Consider the following 22,365-nt stretch of genomic DNA (forward strand, 5'->3'; position numbering starts at 1 on the left):
TGTGAATGATGCTACCTGTGCTGTAATGGGGAAACACGTGTGTGAAACTTGTGCTGTATCTGTTCTGTACTGGGCAGAAAGTGTTTGTGAGTGTGTATGTTTAGGATATTAGGTATTTGATCTAATGCCTTTCAAGGGAAAATTCAAGCAGTTTACATTCACAGCAAAGAGTACATTCAAGGAAAGGCTCTACATGTTATGAACAGGAAAGCTGCAAAAGAGGACAGAAGAGGAGAAGAAGAGACAGAGGAGCACATCGCCAGCTACCGGTCCCTGGAAAGGCCAAAGAAGTAGCAACCCTGCGTGAGCAGTAGGAATTCCATGAGGAAGGTGCAAAGTGACATGTAGACTCAAGGCACTAAATGTGAATTTACTCTTCCCTGGCTCTCATGACACTGTCCTTCCCTTTCACTCCATTGACTGTCATCCTCTCCCTTTTAAAGAGTATATCAAAATTCTAGGTTTTATCTTCGACACTAAGCTTATTTTTAAACTTCAGATAGACTCTGTTATCAGCTCTCCATTCTTTGCAGTCGACCACATCCTGTATGCCCTTCACTTCTTTCCACGCTTCTTTGCCCACTTATCCTAGCCCTTGTTATATCACATCTTGACTACTGTAACTCTCTTTATGCTGTTCTAAACAACCAATTCATCCAAAACACTGCGTTCAGATTACCCCACAATGCCCATCACTTTGACCATGTTACCCCTCTCCTTTGTTCAGAACACTGGCTCCCCATCATTGCACGTGTTATGTTTAAAATTCTTCTTCTAGTCTACAAGAGCCATCTCCCGTTGATCCCTTTTCTGTCTCAACAGTCTTCTTACCCTTACACTCCTATAAGTTGTCTCTGCTTGGCTGATAACAATCTGTTACCCACACCCTCACTCCACTCTTCACCTCAACATCTCACGAGACTCTGCCTTTAAGTATCTGGGCCCTAGAACAGCCTTCTCCTGCATCTTAGAAATCAGCTTTTAAGAAAGTACTCAAGACCCATCTCTTCTCTGAATCTTTTCCCCATTATGACTGAATCCCCAAAACTCTAACTCTCTATTTTAATTTTCCTGTAAACTACTTAGATGCTTAAGAGAAGTCCCGGTGCAGAATATCAAATGCCTTGAATAAATAAATGATGTTCGGTGGCAGAATGCAAGGAACGGGTGGGGGCGTATGGGGTAATAAGCAAGGAAAGATAGGAAGGAGTCCCTGAATAGAGTACCTAATGGGCCAGAGTTTGGATCTTATGCTGGATCCACTAGGGGATAAGGAGCCAATGGTGTTGAGCCAAGAGAGGATTAACATGGTAAACCGATGGGCATGTGAAAGGAGTCTTATTGATGTGTTTTGATCAATTTGTAACTATTTAAGGAGAAGGCAGGAAGACCAGCGTAAATAATATTGCAGTAATGGGGGCATGATATCACAGAGGCATAAAGGAGTGTAGCACACGCAGAGTCACCCAGATGACGGCTATAGAGGGAACAAATACTACTCAGGCACAAGAACTATGGCAATTGAAAAAATATGAGGGTTGAAAGCTAACTGCGTGTCTAGATTAATCCCTAAGTATTTAAGAGTCCACCAGGTTCAGTGAGGAGCCATAGAGAATAGGAGCCATAGAAGAGTAGAAAAGATGACTTGTAACCCAGAGGGCCACACATTTCAAAGAATTCAGATGGTTTGTTGATAAGCAGAAATCCAAGGTATCTCGCGCATAAAATTTAGGTGCGTACATTATAATTCTAACTAGTGTCAATAATTGCTTGTTAAAAAGCCAATTATCACTGCTAATAGCTCGTTATTCAATTGCATGCAGAATAAGAAGGAGTGATAACACAGCCTTGAGACGCTGCACACCGGAGGGGGCAAAGGCTAAACCTAGAGGTGGGATGGGAAACAGACGGCCTGCGACAAAGGAGAAAAACCATCTATGGACCATTCCAGAAATGGCAACTGAAGACTCTGTCAAGCAGAAGGCGGTGACCTACAAGATCAAATGCAGCAGTAAGATCTAATGCAGATCATTGAGGAGAATTTGTGAGGCCTCAACATGTGAGTTAGCTGGGAGAAAACAGCCCTTTCAGCTAACTTTGAAAGAAAGGGAAGATTGGAAATGGGCCTGTCATTACAGAAAGCAAAGGCATTGAGGGACGATTTCTTCAGATGAGGATATCGTACCATTTGACAGACTGTTGTTGACCATGGCTAGGGAGAGCAGGAGCAAACCATGCAAGGGAATCATCATCCAGAAGGAAGCGATAGGATTAAGAAGGCAGGTGGGCTTTCTAGATGAGTCTGCTAGCTTATGGAATGTTGTCCAGGGACGGGAAATTGAACCGAGATCAGGTATGAGAAAGAGAAGTTAGGGAAGACTACGAGGAAGTATGAGGAATAGGAGACCAGGAAAAAAGAGAGGAGAAAGGCCAGCAGGTACAGATGGGGGAGATGAAGGGAAGAATGACCACAAATATTCAGTCTTAGAAAAATGGTTTGCATAGTCAGAGGTGGAGATGATAGTAGGGAACAACGATGTGATAGTCAAGAGAAAAGCTGGGATATAATGGCACAGAGACTTTTTTGGGGCGATTTAAAGGACTGTTTGATTAGATCGATGTAACGGTGCTGGAGCATTCTAAGTTGAGAGCAGTATAATCAGAGAAGCTGCTATTATGTTCTGCTTGACGTAATGGGCACGAAGGTCTGCCTGATACCAGGGCTTATGATTAGCCCAAGAGTATCCAGGTTGCAGGGGATCAGTATTTGTAAATGCAGCCTGTAAGATGGAGTTCCAGAGTGCCAATTGCTCAGATAGTGAGAGGGGAGTAAAATCAGAAGGGATCAAAGTGAAGAACAGAGGGAGAATTGCAGGATCAGTAGTGGCAAAATCAAAATAGGGGGCACAGAGAGCATAGTTTCAGCGGAGGGGCTTAGGGAGAAGAGAAAATGAGATAAGGAAATAGATCAGGGGACAGAGAGGGAGGAAAAGTTGGGAAGGAGGTTGGTATGATGAGTAAACACTAAATCTAAGGGTGTGGGTGGGGAAAAGAGCAAGTTGTTTCAGATCAAGATCAGAGAGAAAGGACACAAAGCGTCTGTCAAGGTCGGGATAAGGCTAAAAAAGTGGATGTTGAAGTTGCTGAAGATGAGCAAATTAAGGAAAGATTTGATGTCTACTCTTTGTCCTCCCTGCACTATTTTCTTACATTGTAAACTTTCCTAATTTTTTTCTGTAAGCCACATTGTGCCTGCATGAGTGGGAAAATGTGGGATATAAATGAACCATAAAATAAATGTCAGAGAGACATTGAGACAGGTGCTCCTGAAGAAAAAGGTCAGGTGAAGGGGAATATGTAATGAAAGAAAGTAGGGAGGAGGAAGAGTCCACCCAGAGAAAAGAGGGAGAAGATCTGGAGTCAGGATAGAAGAGGGGGCCAGCAAGGCCACCCCTCCTCCTCTTTTTTTTTTTTTATTTGAGTCTAATAAGCTGAGTAACCTGAGGGAAGACATTGAGACAGTGTGGTAGTCTCACTGGTGCACGGCCACATCTTGGTGAGGAAAAGAAAAGAATGGAGGTTACAGGAAACAGTGTCTCAAGCAGATGCCTTCTTAGTGCACAGAGGGTGAGGAGAGGATAAGGAAGTCGGGGGGGGGGGGGGTGAGAGTGCATGGGGAGAGAATCTGAGGCCTGAGGGGGAGGGGTAAGTACGTGGAGGACAGTGGCCTCGGAGAACAGGGATCATTGCCATGTGGAAAATGCAGGAAAGAACAAAAACATTCTCTCCTGCATTGTCCACATGGCAAATGATCCCTGCAAAAAGAAAAACAGGGTGCAAGAGGGACACCAGTATGATGGGGCATAAGTTGTCACCCCAAGGAGCTGCTCCTTTGGCTCATGCCTGCAGCACAAAAGAAAGCAGGTCAGCAGCAGCAATGGGCTCACTCACAGGCATGCACCACAGATGGGCGGGGCTTCCCAGCAAGGGTGGAGAGAGCAGACCAGTAGCAGCGGTTGGCTATGTGCCACAGATGGGCGGGGCATCCTGGCGAGGGTGGAGAAAGATCTGACCAGCAGCAGCAATTGGCTATGTGCCACAGATGGGCGGGGCATCCTAGCGAGGGTGGAGAAAGATCTGACCAGCAGCAGCAATTGGCTATGTGCCACAGATGGGCGGGGCATCCTAGCGAGGGTGGAGAAAGATCTGACCAGCAGCAGCAATTGGCTATGTGCCACAGATGGGCAGGGCATCCCTGCGAGGGTGGAGAAAGCAGACCAGCCACACTAATGGACTCTGAAAAACAGCAGCAAAAGTGTATTATTAAGGAGAGCTAAAGCACAAAGCAGTGTGTAAACAGTACTGCAGTGTGTGTGTGCATGCATGAATGAAGCTTGAACTGATGCTGTAGTGAAGCAGCTCACATACACAGATGAAAGATATATTACTGTTGCATGTGCTATACTGTTGAACTGGAGCAGCCTGACTGTGTGTGGGTGAAACTTGTACTGCTACTGCCTTTACTGTAGTGGGACAGTGTGTGCGTGAGTTAAGCTTGCACTGCTGTTTCCCATAGTGAGGCAGTGAGGTGCCTGTGAAAGAATTTATGGTCTGTGGATTCGTGGACTGGTGAAGGTTTGTGTCTTTTCACACGCATGACTTATAAGAAAGATTTTTGACATTTGCAGAAGACACGGTTTGTTTCTGTATTGCATTTTACTGATGATTCCATGGGAAGGGGGTTACTTATCAGGATGTGTTCAGGCACTAATCCGTTAAAGGGTCTGATGCTGGTTTCTGTGCCTAAAGCAGCGGTATTTAGGTTACCCCACAGTACACAATAGTAAAACAGCTCATTACTATGTAAATACCATAAAGCGGCTTGCAAACCACATTATAGCCAGTAAAATACCCCACATAAAAGCTGAGGTTAGTTATTACTGCCCAGGAGCATTGGGCTGCCAACTGGGGCTCGATGCTCTTGGGCCACATGAGAAAAGGCTGGAACTATACAAGTTAATTGTGGTCGAAGCACTTCCCACCTGTGAAATTCTCTGGGTTCTGATTAGCAGGGTAGGAGCAATCCCCAGTCACTCCTATCCTTGCTGATGCCAGCAGCCCCCTAGTGGTAGTCTAGCAGTACTACAGCTAGTGGTCATGTTTCCATATAAGGGCAAGGAAGCAAGTGAACTAATGTTGCTTACCAGGTGGCTCACAAGCAGTTTTACTCTTTTATGCAGGAGGTAGCAACCTGTGGTACTGAGATACTGCAGGTTGTTGACTCCCATGGTAAATTGAGGTGTGATTAAAGGGTGGGCTTTTAACTGTCCACATATCTGTTCTTTTGATGTTTTCTTTTTGGCATTCTATATCCTTTGGATGGTTTCTATAAAGGTAAGTCTTCCATTTGAAAATTAAAAAGAGAAACTTGAACACAAACTGTTTCTTACCAATAGTACTGGGATTAAATAACTGATCAAAAGGTTTGATAGTAGAATGTTTACTAGAGCCATTAACATAGATCACGACAATAGTGTCCTCCGTGATCTGAATGTCGGTCTTAGCAAACTGACAACTGCTATGTCTTTTCCCATCGTGGCTCCTGCTGTAGTTCTGACATTCTTCCAGGTGGATATTATACCTGCATTACAAAGGAGATCTCATGATGGGGAGACTGGGCATCTCTTACTACAGGGGCGGAGGGGTGTGATAGTCATAAGATTGCACTCAAAGGAAGGAAGAAATGGCAAGCTAATGTTGTAATATGCAAGCAGCCACAGGGCTCAGGAGAGATAAGATGGGAACAGAATAGAGAAAATTGGGAGACATGATCAGGACAGAGAGAAGGATGGAGACAGCTGGGAAAATAGGTTGAGTCACTACATTGCAGCAGAGAGGAAAAGCTGGTACAGAAAGTTTGGAGCAAGGTACAAAGGTACTGGGGTATGAGTGCGTCATATGTTGTCTTTGGTACCATTGACAAGGTGTTTCTTCCTGTTTCCTGCACCAGTGGTACATAGGTACTCTCCTGGAACCAGAAACAATGAATTTCCTTCCCTTCCCTCTTCTCTCAAAAATTGAGGATGAACAAGTTCTGAATGGTGTAGAATGGATAAAAGTGAATTGAGATTTTACTGTTTCAAAAAGTACAGGGAATAGGAGACACTCAATGAAGTTACATGGAAATACTTTTAAAACAAAGAGGAGGAAATATTTTTTCACTCAAAGAATAGTTAAGCTCTGGAACTTGTTGCCAGAGGGCAAGGGAAATGGGACTTGATATACTGCTTTTCTGTGGATTTTTTTTTCCCAACTACATACAAAGCGGTTTACATAGTATATACAGGTACTTATTTGTAGCTGGGGCAATGGAGGTTTAAGTGACTTGCCCAGAGTCACAAGGAGCTGTAGTGGAAATCGAACCCAGTTTCACTGCACTAACCACTAGGCTACTCCAGGATGTTGTAACAGCAGTTTAGTGTATCGGTTTTAAAAAGGTTTGGACAAGTTCCTGAAGGGAAAGTCCATAGTCTGCTATTGAAACAGACATGGGAAAGCCACTGCTTGCCTTCGGATTGGTAGCATGGAATGTTGCTACTCTTTTGTTTCCTGCCAAGTACTTGTGACCTGGATTGGCCACTGTTGGAAGCAGGATGCAGGGCTACGTTGACCATTGGTCTGACCTAGTACGGCTGTTCATAAGTGCACTTTTTTGAGTTACTGCCCTGTAGTGGATCTCTTTGGATCTTTGAGAGGAAGTCCGTTGTAAGTGGACGAGCTGTGAGGGTTTCTGGACTTCATATTCCATTACCACAAAGCCTCTGATGTTCACTCACTAAGGCCTGGATTTAGGTTTATGCAGCAAATTCCTTACTCTGAAATGCTTTCCATAGCGTCCCCACAGATCAATCCAGAGACGAGTAGGTTATGTCCCTCTACCAGCAGGTGGAGATAGAGAGAACCTCAGAGGTTTACTATATGTGGACCTGTGCATCCAACTTAACCTCCGTATTCTCTGTATCTCAGCAGGTGGAAAGACATATCCTGTGCAGCTCTGGTTTGGTGCTGGCTCCTAGCCTGTTCCCTCAGGCATAGTCCACTCTAACAGATTCCACTTAGTATAGATACAAAGAAGTCCTAGCCCTATTTCCGCCTTGTCAGTGGAAAAGGTGCTTCTTGAGGCTTTTTCCTCCTGAGAATTTATTCTTTTTGCTTACTTAGAGACTTGTTTCCTGTATCTATACTAAGAGGTTATTCTATGTCATGGCATTTGATTTTAATTTGTATGTTTTTACTGTAACCTGCCTAGAATAGTAGATAGTGTGGGCTGTAAATTTTTAATAATAAAAGCAAGCACAGAGGAAGCATGAAAAATCCATGGAAAGAATTCGTCATTCGAAACCTTGTGGGCCACTCACTGTGGCACATTTATCTGCTTCATAAATTTTACACTTCTGATGAATTCAGACACATTTTATACATTCTTTCCTGTTTTAAAATATTTTCCTGTCTGAAGTTCTAGGACATGAAATCATTAAGACGAAGATCATGATTTCACACTCAGACATTTTATACTTTTTCCAGAGAGCTTGAATCTGCCTCCGGTTATCCCAGACTTTGCACTATGTGCTCCACCTGGAACCTTAGCACAACACACACAAAGTGTCTAGTTAATGTTTACCTGTAAAATAGGAAGTATTGAGTGTCTTCTGGGGCCTCTTCTCCAGGAAGCCAAGAACAGTCCATTGCTGTGTTGTTAGATGCCTCAGTGTAAATGACACAGGACAAATTAGTAATAGATGTTCCATTAGCACCTACAAGATCACCCGTTATCGAAGTTACTGTGTGTGGAACAGTGACATTTCACATTGCTGTTTTGCTGCAAGCAGGTCCCTCCCACCAAGCCTTCCCTTTCCTCCCCACTTCAAGCGAAATGTGATGTAGCACTGACAACACAAGTTGCTGAATGTACATGAGCAAATGATATGTAATTTTAAAAAATGCTAGTTGCCTGGATAGGTTTGTGCATTGAGAATGTCCAGGTATGTGAAGAGGGTAAAGCCGTCTGACTCAATATAATTAGTTTATCACAGACCTTTAAACTTATTTCAGTCTGCTGTGCTGGCTGATATCATCTGACTTCACTGTCTGTCCAGTGACACATCTGGCTCAGTTTGGAGGTATGCAGATAGCGTTTATGCAGCCCTAGACTAATTGGGGAGGTATCCAGGATGATGTCAGACATTGTTGTGCTTTTACCATGACTACAACAATAGGGAACGGACCAATCACCTGGCATGATAGTATCATGAATTAAAGGCCACTTCTGATAAGATACACCTGCAAAAGGCACAGATCAGACATCAACAACATGCGCATCGCAGTGACCACAATGGGCATAACAAGATAACCCTCTGCATTGCACCTGCTGCTTCAGCTGTTTTAATTTCATTTATTATCATTTATATATTGCTGTAATCCAGAGCGGGAGGGGGGTACAAATATACACACATAAGTCACATCAATTACAGACAAATTAAAAAAAAATACAATCAACCTCATCACAGCGCTATGTCCCTAAGATACTGAATACAGATCCTAGCCTGCATCAGAGGGATACTGTTTTAGCAGTTTCTTAAATGAACCCAAATTCTTCTGGCCTCTGATGGAGACAGATACTTCATTCCATTCCACTGGACCCACTATAGAATGAACTCTCATACAATCCAGTCGAGAATCAGAAATCTGGCACCTCCAATGTACAAGAGTGCCTGGTCGTGAAGTGACGACCCAATACCTGCAAGTCTGATCACTAACAGCTGAGCTTTTCAGGTGACCCTGGTCATTTTATTATCTAAGTGTATTAGGGACTTAGACAAATTTTACTTCTGTTTTCACTTTCCTCCACATTTGATCTGTACTTCCCAGGTACTGATCCAAGATGTACGCCCAATTAAATTGGCCAAGGAGCCAATTAGTGCCAATAATTGAGTGCTGATTGGCACTAATTGGCAACAATTAGGAATTGGGTGCATAATTAGCTACAGGCTATTTTATAACAATGTACTCCCAAATCACAAAAGGGGGTGTAGCCACGGGAGGTGCATGGGCGGGTCAGGGCGTTCTTAGAATTTGCACACAGTATTAGAGAATACTGAAGATTTGCACCAAAATCGGCAGTCACTGCTATTCTATAATGGCTCTAATCTTTGAGTGCCCTTTACTTAATGTAACCCTTTGTTCATGCACTTTATCTTTGAAAATAAATCGTCTCTGTTTGCTCCGTGTGACCTGATCAGTGAATAAGAGGGAATTCTGAATTTTGGGAGCTTTTGTGTAGACATGCTTTTCCCCCAGATTTAGTGCCTTATTTACACGTCTATATCGTACGTTACCCGGGGGAGGGGGGGAAGGTCATAGCTTTACCCTCACATATGATCCAGTAGTGTTAGAGCTAAAGATGTCAACTAGTGAATGTTTTGCGAGGTGAAGTCTCCTCTTACCTGGTGGCGCTTGAAGTTTAGCTTTTGCCCATTGACTTCTTGCTGTTTCTTTCTCTCTCTCGTAGTAAACAGCACAGACCTGGGCGCAAAGTCCTTTGTGTAAGGCTACCATGCGTTTCGTTGAATTGTTCTGAGTTGTATACTGAAAAGAGACACAAAGAAGAAATTTTCACTATGAGACTGAAGTTGCAAACTCAGCTTTTCTTCAATGTCTGTTTTAGAAAAGAAAGTGTTAGATGTATTGTTTTTCATGATCTGGTAGTGTTCAATTGCTGTGGTCTTCTGAAAAATCAATGGAATATAAATAACACATGTCAAAACAAAAAGTCAGTTTCAAAAGTGGTTTCTGCAAGTACCGTATTTTTCGGACTATAAGACGCACCGGACCATAAGACGCACCTAGGTTTTAGAGGAGGGAAATAGGAAAAAAAAAATTTGCTTTTTCCCTCCTCTAAAACCTAGGTGCTCCGGTGCGTCTTGTCCGAATCCCTCCCTCCAAGTTCGGGATCCCCCCCCGGCCCTGTCACCACCTCTCCCTTATGCAATCTTCCCTGGTGGTCTAGTGACGTCGGGGCAGGAAAGAGCCCCCTCTTTCCTGCCCAGCGTGCTGCTCTCCATCCTCCTTTATGCATTGCTGCCTGACGATCTCGGCGAGATTATCAGGCTGCATACAGGAGGATGGAGAGCAGCGCGCTGGGCAGGAAAGAGGGGGCTCTTTCCTGCCCCGACATCACTAGACCACCAGGGAAGATCGCGTGAGTAAGGGGAGAAGTGGTGACGCGGGGGGGGGGGGAGGAGGTAACCCTGAGGGCGATCCCGAACTCGGAGGGCGGGCGGCCTGCCAGCCAGCCAGCCAAATCTCTACCTTCGGACTATAAGACGCACCCCCCCATTTTCCTCCCAAATTTTGGGGGAAAAAAGTGCGTCTTATAGTCTGAAAAATACGGTAACCAAGAATTCACCCTCTGCCCCTTTTCCCCACCCACGCAAGGAAAGTTAGACCTATGACAGAACTGCAGACAAGGGGAAAGACCGGGTGAGCCAAAATGGTCCTTTTCAGTGAACATTTTCTGTGTGTAATGTATTCAGAATTTAAATACATCGCTGTAAAGAATACCGAACACATCAAGATTAATTTTAAAGACAACAAAGCTGCAGAACATAGTAGAAAGAAGGGGCCCGTTCGCTAGCACTGGAAGGAGTTAATACAGTTACTTTCTGGCAATCATGCCTATCTAGATTTTTAAAAAGAAAAAAAAAATCCCCTCTTGCTCCTTGTCTATGGATCAACTGCAAAACCAAAGAAATGCTAATAGGTAAAAATGTAGCCTATGTATTCATAGAATGCACGGTTCTAAAAATGTATCTGCTGTCGGAATCCATGTGTCCCCATCACATGTCTTGAAAATTGTCTCCCCGTTTACTAAGCTGTGCACTAATGCCAGCACAGCCCAGTCACATTGAATGGGCTGTGCCAGCATTGGCACGCAGCAGCTGCTAGCACAGCTTAATAAACAGGGGGGGTTAGTGTGCATCAGATAAAAAAACCAAAACATTTTTTTGTGGCATAACTTGACATGTATATTTGTGGAAGCAGTGAATCCCCCAAGCTATAGACACCTTTATAATGGACCCTATAATATCTCCAGAAAATCCGTGTGGATTGCATACAACATCAAAACGTTAGTGAGTGATAGAGCTGGGCATGCCTAGCCATGAAGTATCTGTTCTCAAAAAAATTCAGAATCCTCGTGTCCTCCCTGGCACGGGAGGGGGGAGATCCATGTCTTCTAGAAAAATCAAGAGTGTTGTTATATAGTGCAGTTGTTTCCACGCATTCCTGGAAGACCAGCTGTAATTTTGTTGAAGGAGAATGAAGGAGAGGTGCTGGACTGGGGCTGTGGGTTTAAGAATGTGGGGGAGATGCTGGGGGTTTGAGAATGAGGGGAAGATGCTGGGACTGGGGGGTTGATACCGAGGGGTTTGAAAGTAAGGGGGAAATGCTGGGGCTGGTGTTTGAGAATGAGGGAGAGCAGTTCTGTATGGAGGGGGGGCAAGGAAGGAGAGTGGTGCTGTATCGGGGGGAGCAAGGAGGGAGAGAGGTTCTGCAAGGGGGGGGAGGGAGAGTAGTGCTGGACAGGGAGGTCAGTTAAGGAAGAGAGAGAGAGATCCAGTGAGGTGGGTAAGGAAGAGACGGTGAGCGGAAAGAAGGACTGGGGGGGGGGGGGGGGAGGTGCCAGGACCTGTGGGGAAAGAAGGAGGAGATACAGTACCACAGAGTAAAATGAGTGAAATGTTGCATATATAGGGGAGGGAAGAGGGGGAGATATGCTACACAAAAAGGGAAAGGAAGAGGTGAGACAGGCTGAACATGAAGAGAAAGTCAGACTTGAGAAGGAGGCAGAAAAATTGAAAAAAGCTGAATGTGAAAGATCAGTGTCAAACAGACGTAGGGAAGGAGATAAGAAAAGAAATAGCAAATAGAAAGGAGACCCTGGAAACGAGTTAATAGCACACACAGAGGAAAGCAGAACCAAAGATTGGGAGCAAGATGATTGAAATTATAAAATCACCAGACTGAATTTATTTTCAGTTTAGTGATTGAATTACGTTGCTGTTGAGAATTTACATCTGTTGGATTTATTTTGTACAGGAGGACATGCATTTCTTTCTGTTTCTCTGGTGTTACACGACATGCAGAGTCAGGTATCTCTGCTTTCAGTTTTTGTCTGCATGGTTTTTGTGGTTCCTTATTTTGTATCAGGTGAGTTCTGTTCTGCAGCTGAGGTGAAGGATTCTGCTGGCATGTGATGTCTGTGTAGGAATCTGTAAAAGTCCGTCTTGTTCCAGTCTCCCAGGTGCAGGTATATTGGCGCTGTAATGTATTCCAGTAGCATAATTAAATGAAATTACTTCTGAAGGTTACAGTTACGAGTGTGAATGAAGGAGATTACTTGTGGGGATGGAATGGAGCTTAGCAGGGACAGGCGGGTATGGGTTAGGTTCCAGTGGTGTGCCTTGTAAGTGTGCCCTGAGATGAGAGGTTGAAAATCACTGCAGTAGACAATCAAGGGGTAGAAGGGACACTCAGGGAAGACAAGGCTATAGAGGAGAGTAAATGAATTCTTTGCTTCAGCCTTCACTAAAGACGATGGGAGGGGACCCATAAAAACACAAAAAAGCACAATCCAAATACATACACCTCTGTGACTACCTCTGTATAGAAAGGAAAAGGTCACAGAAACACAGCCAGCACACCAACAGTGCATGACTAAACTCAATCACAGGCAATAAGCCTTCCTTTGCAAAACTTAAATGTAGTTATGTTTTCATTAGCTAGAAAATGCAATCGCCAACAATGTATGAAAATATATGAAGGCACTTAGCTTCAAAAAAGTTGCTAATGAACGCTGTTAACTGAGAGAAATCAGACGAGTCCTGACTCCAGCGATAGCATCATTTCACCCAGACGTTCGGGGAACTCCTCAGTACAGCAGCCTATATTTCAAAATCATGGTCTGTTGACGTCTTTGTAGACTGGAGCATATCAGATATTCGCTACAGTTATAAGCCTTTCTAAGGTTTTTACTTTTTAGGGAAGGGTGTTGGTCAGATATGTTCCCTTTGTGTATATTTTTTATACACATTTTTAGTAGATATTACAATTTATGGAGGGCAGTTTCCCAAGGATAAATAGATTTTTAAATATATTGTGTCAAGCATGTGGCTTGGAGTATAAACAATGTATGTGGAATAGGGTTTTCTGCATTGCAAAAAGATAATGTGATCTGGACAGTTATAAACTGTGATGGCCAGGCTGCTATCATAGGTGATGATTCTTCTTTTTATTTAATCTTTAATAAAGTCCGAGATAAGTAAGTATACATTGGAAGTTACGTTCAGAATACTATTATGGTTGATCACATATTCTGATTTGATGAAAGACTGTAAAGTAAAAGTAAGATATGATGATCGATGTAGCGCTTAACCTCTATATGCACTGATTTAATTGGGCATGCTATATTTGGATTACTTTGGGAGCCCTCCAGACTCAGTTTTGTGGCACCTTTTTGATTTTTTTTTTTATATTCTTACAAAGCTTTGGTAATTATTGTAGGAGTATAGTTCAGTAAGATCATAGAAGTATATATATATATATATTTTTTTTTTTTTTTTTTTGCTGCTTTTGTATAATACTAAGCTGCATTAACCAACTAACATGGGGTTTACCATAAAGTATACAGCATGGATGGGCCTGCGCTAAAAAGGCAGACTTTGCAGTAAAACGTTTAAGGGTTGTTGAATGAATCTCAGATGTCCTCGGTGGTGACTAAATCTTTTAAATTACTTTGGAAGCTAAAGCACATTAGGCCCTTTTATATCAGTTGATATTTTCAGATTACTTGACCCGATTTGATTATTGTAATTCCATCTATGCAGGGTGTAAAGAATGTAGCTTAAGGAAACTGCAAACTACTCAGAATACTGCGACTAGAGTTGTCTTGCATGTAACACGCTTTGAGAGGGCTTCTCCTTTGCTGATACATTTGCATTGACTTCCCATTAGGGCCAAGATTGTATCAACTGTAAGCCACATTGAACCTTCCACTAGGAGGGGAAAATGTGGGGTACAAATGCAATAAATAAAATAAATATTGAAACTCTATGCTCTCATATTCCAGACTTTGTATGGTGTTGCCCCTGGTTACTTGCATCAAAGATTGAATTGCCTTCTCGCAGATCAATCTTTGATGCAAGAGGCTACCTGTGTGTTCATTTTCCTACCTGTAAGAAAGTAGTTTAGAAATCTATATTCAGCTACTTTTTCATACCAAGGTACTAAATGGTGGAATTTCTTGCCAAAAAATATAAGATCCCAACATGATTACTTGGTTTATCAAAACATTTCTGTTGGTTGATCCTGGTGCCCCCCCCCCCCCCTTCCATTATGCGTTATTATTGAATTTTTTATATATTTACGATTCTTTCCTTATTGATGTGTGTGGGTTTATGTATTTTGATTCATATTTTGTAATGACTTCTTTTAGCTTGTTAACGACATTGAACTTGAAATTGTGCAGAAAATGTGTGTTATAATTGTCATACATAAATAAATGCAAATCCCATGTTAGCTGTTTAATGTGACACATGGGTCGGAAGCACATGCTAGCTGTCATAAGTGTCAATAATGCAGATGAAATTAACCACCTCAAAAGGAGGCAGCTACACTGCCAGTAATCTGGTAGTGCAGCCACAAACAAAATTTACAGCTGCTCATTGCCCCCCCCCCCCCCCCCCCCCCAGTTCTCGATGAGGTCACCTAACTTCCCCTGACAAAATCCCCGACCCTCACCCAGGACCTACTAGATGCTCATCATTGGTAAGACAGTGGCCCCTAGCAGCAATGATCCTTCTCCACCACCACCTGGGTGAGTGCTGTCTTCCAAAAATGGCGCATGTCCCCTATTGATAGTCTCAATATAAAGAAAGAGGGTCCTTAGCAGTAGTACTGCAAGACTACCACTAGGGGATAGGTGCCATTTTGGATGGGTGCACCGACCTGGGCAGCAGTGAAGGAAGGGACCACTGCCCTACCAGTGATGACCCTGGGGTAAGTTCCGGGGGGGGGGGGGGGTTAGAGGTGGTGGGACAGAAGGACTGAAAAGAGGGTGGGATTTCTCTCAAGAGGCAGGGATTTTGTCTGTAGATGCATCTAAGTCTGTATTTTTGCTTGTGCTGTTTGAATGGCTGTCCCTTTTGGATAGAACAAAGCAAAGCAAAAGTTCCTTCTCCTGAAATCCAAACACTGCCTCTTACCTGCTCTTCTTTCATCGGAGTCTTTATTAGCACATTGTATTTGACAACATAGCTTTCTAGCTCAGGATTAACATTGGGCTTCCATGACAGCAGAACTTCACCCAATATAAGGACTTCTATGCTGAGGTCTATTGGCTTCAACATCTGAACATCTGGTTTAAAAAAAAATGCACAGTGCAGTTAAGACTGTGAGACAGAGCAGCTAAAGAACTATTTATTAGAAGACATTTAATAGGATTTATTTACCACCTTTTTGATCAAATTCACCTAAGATGGTGTAAAGCAAATATAACCAGACACTGACAGTAAATAATCCAAAGTAAAATATTTAATAATGGTACACATTACATAATATGTTACCTTGTATGTCAATACTATAACATCAAACTAGCAAAGATAGAACATATAGACAGAGTAACAGAAGTTTAGATAAATGAGGATGACTGACTTGAGGAAAAATTGCACATGCAGTGCAACTGATCTAAGCCAGTGTGCACAGTATGTGCAGCCCTTGTTAGTCCTTGTGTGTGAGACTAGCTAGTTAGCAGCCTTTTCTTTCAAGGCTCAGGAGCAGAGGTAGTCTTGCATTAGGCAAAGCCTTTCTAGGAGTGAGTTCCTCAGTGTGGAAGCTGCTACTGAGGAGGCTCATTGGTATCGCATTGTGTGATTTTCTTTGGAGAGGACGTGGTTAGGGATATGCCTTGGGATAGTCTTAATGACCTTGGAGGTGTGCAGAGAGATGAGAATTAGCTGGAGTGGATATAGCACCGTTCACGGAAGAGAGCGTGTGTATGAACAACTTGAAAATCTAAAGGTGGACAAAGCCATGGGACCGGACGGGATCCACCCCAGGATATTGAGGGAGCTCAGAGAGGTTCTGGCGGGTCCTCTTAAAGATTTGTTTAATAAATCCTTGGAGACGGGAGAGGTTCCGTGCAATTGGAGAACAGCGGATGTGGTCCATCTTCACAAAACTGATGATAGGGAAGAAGCTGGAAACTACAGGCCAGTAAGCCTCACTTCGGTTATTGGAAAAGTAATGGAAGCGAATTTCCTGGAAGCCAATAATTTGCAAAACCCGAGACAACATGGTTTTACCATAGGTAAATCGTGCCAAACGAATCTCATTGAATTCTTTGGGTGACCAGAGAATTGAATCATGGACATGCTGTAGATGTAATCTACTTAGATTTCAGCAAAGCTTTTGACACGGTTCCCCACAGGAGGCTCTTGAATAAACTTGACAGGCTGAAGATAGGACCTGACGTGGTGAACTGGTTGACGGACAGACGCCAGAGGGTGGTGGTTAATGGAATTCGCTCAGATGAGGGAAAGGTGAGCAGTGGAGTGCCTCAGGGATCGGTGCTGGGGCCGATTCTGTTCAATATATTTGTGAGTGACATTGCCGAAGGGTTAGAAGGTAAAGTTTGCCTTTTTGCGGATGATACTAAGATTTGTAACAGAGTGGAAAACATGAAAAAGGATCTGCAGAAGCTAGAAGAATGGTCTAAGGTGCAAAGAAAAGCTACAAAAAAGGTATGGGATTTGCTTTACAAGACATATGAGTAGAGACTGACCTGAACATGTATACCCTGGAGGAAAAGAGAAACGGGTGTTATGATACAGACGTTCAAATATTTGAAAAGTATTAATCCGCAAACGAACCTTTTCCGGAGATGAGAAGGCGGTAGAACTAGAGGACATGAAATGAGATCGAAGGGGAGCAGACTCAAGAAAAAAGTGTTTTTTCACGGAGAGAGTGGTGGATACTTGGAATGCCCTCCTGTGGGAGGTGGTGGAGATGAAAACGGTAACGGAATTTAAAAATGCGTGGGATAAATAATAAAGGAATCCTGTTCAGAAGGAATGGATCCTCAGAAGCTTAGTGGAGATTGGGTGGCAGAGCCGGTGGTGGGAGGCGGGGCTAGTGCTGGGCAGACTTCTATGGTCTGTGCCCTGAAAATGGCAGATACAATTCAAAGTCAGGTATACACATAAAGTAGCACATATGAGTTTATCTTGTTGGGCAGACTGGATGGACCATACAGGTCTTTCTCTGCCGTCATCTACTATGTTACTATATACTGGGTCAGACCAATGGTCCCATCTAGCCCAGTATCTTGTTTCCAACAGTGGCCAATCCAGGTCACAAATACCTGGCAGAAACCCAATCATAATTTTTGAAGTCCTTTTCATGTTTAGCAGCTCTTCTTTCTCCCCCCCCCCCCCCCCCCCCCCACCCCCGCTTTATTTTTTTTTTTTAATGATGTCATCACGTTCATACTTACAGGTTTAAAGAACCTCACACTTGTGAGTGCATCTCGTTTTTCGCCGGTTTGTCACCCACCTAGCGACGTCAAATTTCATCATATTGATTGTTTTAGTTTCATATATGATTTTGTACTGAGTGGCAGGTTTGTATTTGACACATGATTTTTAATTATTTTTGCTTATGCTTGAATTGCAAATTGTTGTGACTGCTTGCAATAATCCCAGACGCAGGCCTTTTTATTTTGAGGGGGCGTCAGGTGATATATCTTCAGTTCCTAAGACACAGTACATGAGGCACAGTTAAAGATAAATGGTCGCTTTCTTGTCATTGTTATAGTAAAATGAATTAGAGGGTCATTTTGGCAAATGATTGATGCTGTAATGCAAGCTTTGACCTGAAATAGCAAAGCAGTATAACAGATCTTATAGCTTTTTCTTATTAATGTGTGATGCCATTTATTTTAATTTTTTAATTTTACATGCTTAGAAGATTGAGTTTTCTAGGATCTGCCACATTTTACATTTCTCCCTATTCTTTTTCCTGACTTCTTTATATAAAGGAGAGTGTATATTTCTTTTTTTTCCCTTTTACCTTGGCTAGAAACCCAATTAGTAGCAACATTCCATGCTACCAATCCCAGAGCAAGCAGTGACTTCCCCCATGTCCATCTCAATAGCAGACTATGGACATTTCCTCTAGGAACTTGGAAAAAACTTTTTAAACCCAGATATGCTAACCACTGTTACCATATCCTCCGTCAAAGAGTTCCAGAGCTGAACTATTGAGTGAAAAAATATTTCCTTCTATTTGTTTTAAAAGTATTTCCGTGTAATTTCATTGTGTCCCCTAGTCTTTGTACTTTTTGAAAAAGTGAAAAATCGATTCACTTTTACCTGTTCTGCACCACTCAAGATTTTGTAGACCTTGATCATATCTTCTCCTCAGCTGTTTCCAAGCTGAAGAGCCCTAACCTCTTTAGCCTTTCCTCATATGAGAGGAGTTCCAACCCCTTTATCATTTTGGTTGCTCTTCTTTGAACCTTTTCTAATTCCGCTATATATATATATATATTTTTTTTTTTTTTTTTTTTAGATACAGCGACCGAACACCTTACTCAAGGTGAGGTCACATCAAGGAGCGATACAGAGGCATTATAGTATTCTCATTTACCATCCCTTTCCCTTTGCTTTTTTGACTGCCGCACACAGGGCAGAAGATTTCAGCATATTGTCTACAATGATACCTAGAACGTTTTCTTGGGTGCTGACCCCCCAAAGTGGAGCCTAGTATCAGGTAACTATGATTTGGATTATTCTTCCCAATGTGCATCACTTTGCATTTGTCCACATTAAATTTCATCTGCTATTTGGATGCCCGGTCTTCCAATTTCCTAAGGTCTTTCTTGAATTTTTCATATTCCACATATATTTTAACAACCTTGAGTAGTTTTGTGTCATCTGCAAATTTAATCACTTCATTCGTCATCCCGATTTCCAGACCGTTTATAAATATGTTAAATAGCACTGGTCCCAGTACAGATCCCTACGGCACTCCACTTATTCACCCTCCTCCATTGAGAAAAATGGCCATTTAAGTCTATCCTTTGTTTTCTGTCCAATAACCAATTCTTAATCTACAGAAGAACATTTCCTCCTCCTATCCCATGACTTTTTAATTTTCTCAGGAGTCTCTCATGAGGGATTTTGTCAAAGCTTTCTGAAAAATCTAGATACACTACATCAACCGGCTCACCTTTATCCACATATTTACTCACATCAAACATATAAATGGCGAGTGACCGTACTCACCCGCAAATGCGCAGTAGAGACTTCCCTCTCTGTCCCGCCCCCGCGTCAATACGTGATGACGGGGGCAGGACAGAGAGGGAAACTGTGCGAAGGGGAGGGAGGGAACCGCCGATGTCGCTAACGCTCCCCCCCCCTCCCGAGGTCGCCGCTACCGCTCCCCCCACCTGGAGTCTCCACCGCCGCCCCCCCTCCACCCGGCCCGAGCACTCTCTTCGGTATTGAACTTACGTCGCCGACACGCAGCAGGCAGATCAGCTGAGCTCCCGTCGGCCTTCCCTCCCTGTGTCCTGCCCTCGCCGACGTTACGTCACACGAGGGCGGGACACAGGCAGAGAAGGAAGGCCGACGGGAGCTCTGCTGATCTGCGTGCTGTGTTTCGGCGACGTAAGTTCAATAGCGAAAAGAGGGCTGGGTGGAGGGGTGGCGGCGGTGGCGAGTCCGGGGGGGGGGGACCGGTAGCAGCGACCTGGGGGGGGGCTGCAACAGCGAGGGGCCTTGGAAAAACCCCATACTAGCCCGTTTTAACGGGCTCAATGACTAGTCTTCAAAGAAATGAAGCAAATTGGTGGGACAAGACTCCCTTGGCTGAACCTGTCCCATTAGGTAAATCCTATTCTTTAAGTACCTGGCCCACGTTCTTTAAGGGCTGTAAAGATGAGAGACAGAGCTGTAATTTTAGCCCTGGAGAGTAAAAATGTATTTCAGTGCTCCACCCTCAATTTCTCAAGTAAATCTGTCTTAGCAAGAGAGACAGGCAGCAGGAAGAAATCACTCACCGTTAATGGCTTTGCTTATTCCAATGAATAGCAGAAAGATGGTTCCCATCTGAGCCTGAGCTGGAGCCATCACCTCTGCTTCCACGTAGCTGGATAACCTGAAGCGTTAAAAAGGGTTGCAGTGAATACAGAGCTTATTGCAGTATAAGCATTTTCCTGTCTTTCCATCTCCAGCCATCCCTTTCCTCCACCTTCTCCTTCCTGCCCCTACAAATCAACCTTCAGCTCCTCCTGCCCTCTCCTCTTTTCAGCAGAGGTTCTGTGCAGCCAAGCATCCAAGCACCTGTGATTTTTGAACCTTATTCCTGCTTTCCATTCACTGTTCAAAGAACAAGTCTTGGCTTATCCTACTACCCAGAGGAGGGGGTACAAGACTATACATATCATGCTCGGATACAATATTTGTATTTAGAGAGAGCACCAATTCAAAAATTAATTGCTAAAGTAAGAGGACTCCAGAACAGTGTAAATGCACTTATAGGGTTTCACTTTCAATCATAGGTCTAAGAACAATTCCTTACATAATGACTTTACAATCTTACACATATTTCAATTTTTTCAAGTTCTGTTGTAGTTTTCATTTACCATCAAATTTTTAGCAGATCGTCCTTATCTTTCAAGTGCCTTGTTTCACAAACTTTTTGCTTTGGTCCTTTGCCTTACCCACATTTTTTGGTCTGTTTGACTTTTCTTCCTGTGTCCTACCTGCATAAGCCAGAGGGTCACAGTTAGGCTTCTCATTGAGGAGGATCAAGGTGACTATCCCAGATATAGAGCTCAGTCATATGAGGGTCTTCCTTCTCTGATGCTTTTCTGTCCTTACCCCACTACTGTTTTTCTCCCTCTCTCCTGTCCTTAACCCACTGATACTTTTCCCATACTGTACCATGACTGAGCTGTGTGACCTCAAGATGGAACTGATTCAAGAGGAAGGACTACTACGGGACAAGAGAAGCACTTAAAGCTCAAGGTCCAGGGTGGTCACCTGCCTTCCTTCCCTGCATCTGGGAGTCAGTATTAATGTAGGAACAAAGCCCTAATTCTTCACATCTCCTATCAGTTCTACAGTTGAGTGCACAGGTACTCAACTGTACTCAACTGCACAGGTACTCACATGCCCTTCTGCATCTGATCACATGGGTACGCTGTTACATGCCATTCCTGCCTTACTGTACCCATATGTGCCAACACGCCCCCCTCCACTCGCCTTCACAGTGCCGTCTCTCTATTCCTTCTATTTTTTTTGCTCTTGCCTCGTATCGATGCATCACTCAGCATCTTTCTGGAATTCTCTCCCGGACTCTTATTTGCTCTGAGAAGTCGCATCCTATATTTACATCATCCTGCAAGGCCTACCTTTTTTCAGCTGGCATCCTCAGGCAGATAGATTTATTTTATTTATTTGTTGCATTTGTATCCCACATTTTCCCACCTTTTTGCAGGCTCAATGTGGCTTACATATTACCGTTAATGGCGTTAGATGTTCTGGCCCAGCTGGCGGTTTCAGCAGCAACAGTTTTAAATCCCCTATACTCCCTTCTCTGGCCTCCTGTTTACTATTCTATATTAAATTTGTAGTTCCCTTTCTCGTCCCTGGAATTGTATTCATTTTATTGTAAATTGCTTTGATTTTTGTTTAAAAGGCAGTATATAAAGCTATTGCAATAAACATATCCTCTTCCAGTCTCCTTGTACAAAACTATAGAGGTAGTCTGTTATATCCCCTTTCCGTCCCCTCATACCCAAGTGCAGTTACTGGGTTATGACCCCACTCAGCTCTCCCTACCTGCTCGTTCAATGTTCAGTCACATCTTACGTCTCTGGACCTGCAGATTTCTGACTCTGGTTGAGGGGCAGCGAGTGAGAAGGGGGTCCAGTGACTGGGTTATGGGTGTGCAGGGGGAATGACTCTCAGATGTCTGCAAAAGTTGTTGCATCACACAGTTGCTAAAGAGTACAAGATAAGAAACTGCTAACCAAATGAGCAACATCTGTTACAACAGTATACGATTAAGATGGTCCCTCCGTATCTCTCTATCAAGAAATCTTTATCATGTTCAGCCAGAGGAGTTGCACGGTATTTTATGGCTTTAAAACTTTGGAGGGGGGGGGGTTCTAACTTTCCATAGGTCTTTTTACAGCAACACTTTGTCCAACTTTATTTTCAAGGCTTTTTAGTAAGAGGAATT

The 22,365-nt window shown here is 43.3% G+C and overlaps 2 protein-coding genes across 6 annotated transcripts in view; one reads left to right on the top strand and one right to left on the bottom strand.

Moving 5' to 3' along the window:
- The window catches only part of IL5RA (interleukin 5 receptor subunit alpha), a 53,596-nt gene extending 31,538 nt beyond the window's left edge, over window positions 1-22,058 (bottom strand). Inside the window, exons 1-6 of the mRNA XM_030205824.1 lie at window positions 21,963-22,058; window positions 20,177-20,274; window positions 15,321-15,472; window positions 9,504-9,645; window positions 7,682-7,814; window positions 5,451-5,641 (exon numbers count right to left, since the gene is read on the bottom strand). Coding sequence (XP_030061684.1) covers window positions 5,451-5,641; window positions 7,682-7,814; window positions 9,504-9,645; window positions 15,321-15,472; window positions 20,177-20,246 — 688 coding nt within the window. The 5' untranslated portion in view covers window positions 20,247-20,274; window positions 21,963-22,058. The remainder of the gene's footprint in view (window positions 1-5,450; window positions 5,642-7,681; window positions 7,815-9,503; window positions 9,646-15,320; window positions 15,473-20,176; window positions 20,275-21,962) is intronic.
- TRNT1 (tRNA nucleotidyl transferase 1) overlaps window positions 1-22,365 on the top strand; it is a 67,974-nt gene that overhangs the window by 14,595 nt on the left and 31,014 nt on the right. Inside the window, exon 1 of one of the 5 annotated variants that reach the window (XM_030205823.1) lies at window positions 18,846-18,885. The exons of the other annotated variants lie outside the window; for them this stretch is intronic. The gene's annotated coding sequence lies outside the window, so the exon portion shown is untranslated. Of the gene's footprint in view, window positions 1-18,845; window positions 18,886-22,365 lie in introns of those variants that run through there. 5 annotated transcript variants of the gene reach the window in all.

This window comes from Microcaecilia unicolor, chromosome 6 (genome assembly GCF_901765095.1).
Source record: "Microcaecilia unicolor chromosome 6, aMicUni1.1, whole genome shotgun sequence".
Taxonomy (NCBI): Eukaryota; Metazoa; Chordata; class Amphibia; order Gymnophiona; family Siphonopidae; genus Microcaecilia; species Microcaecilia unicolor.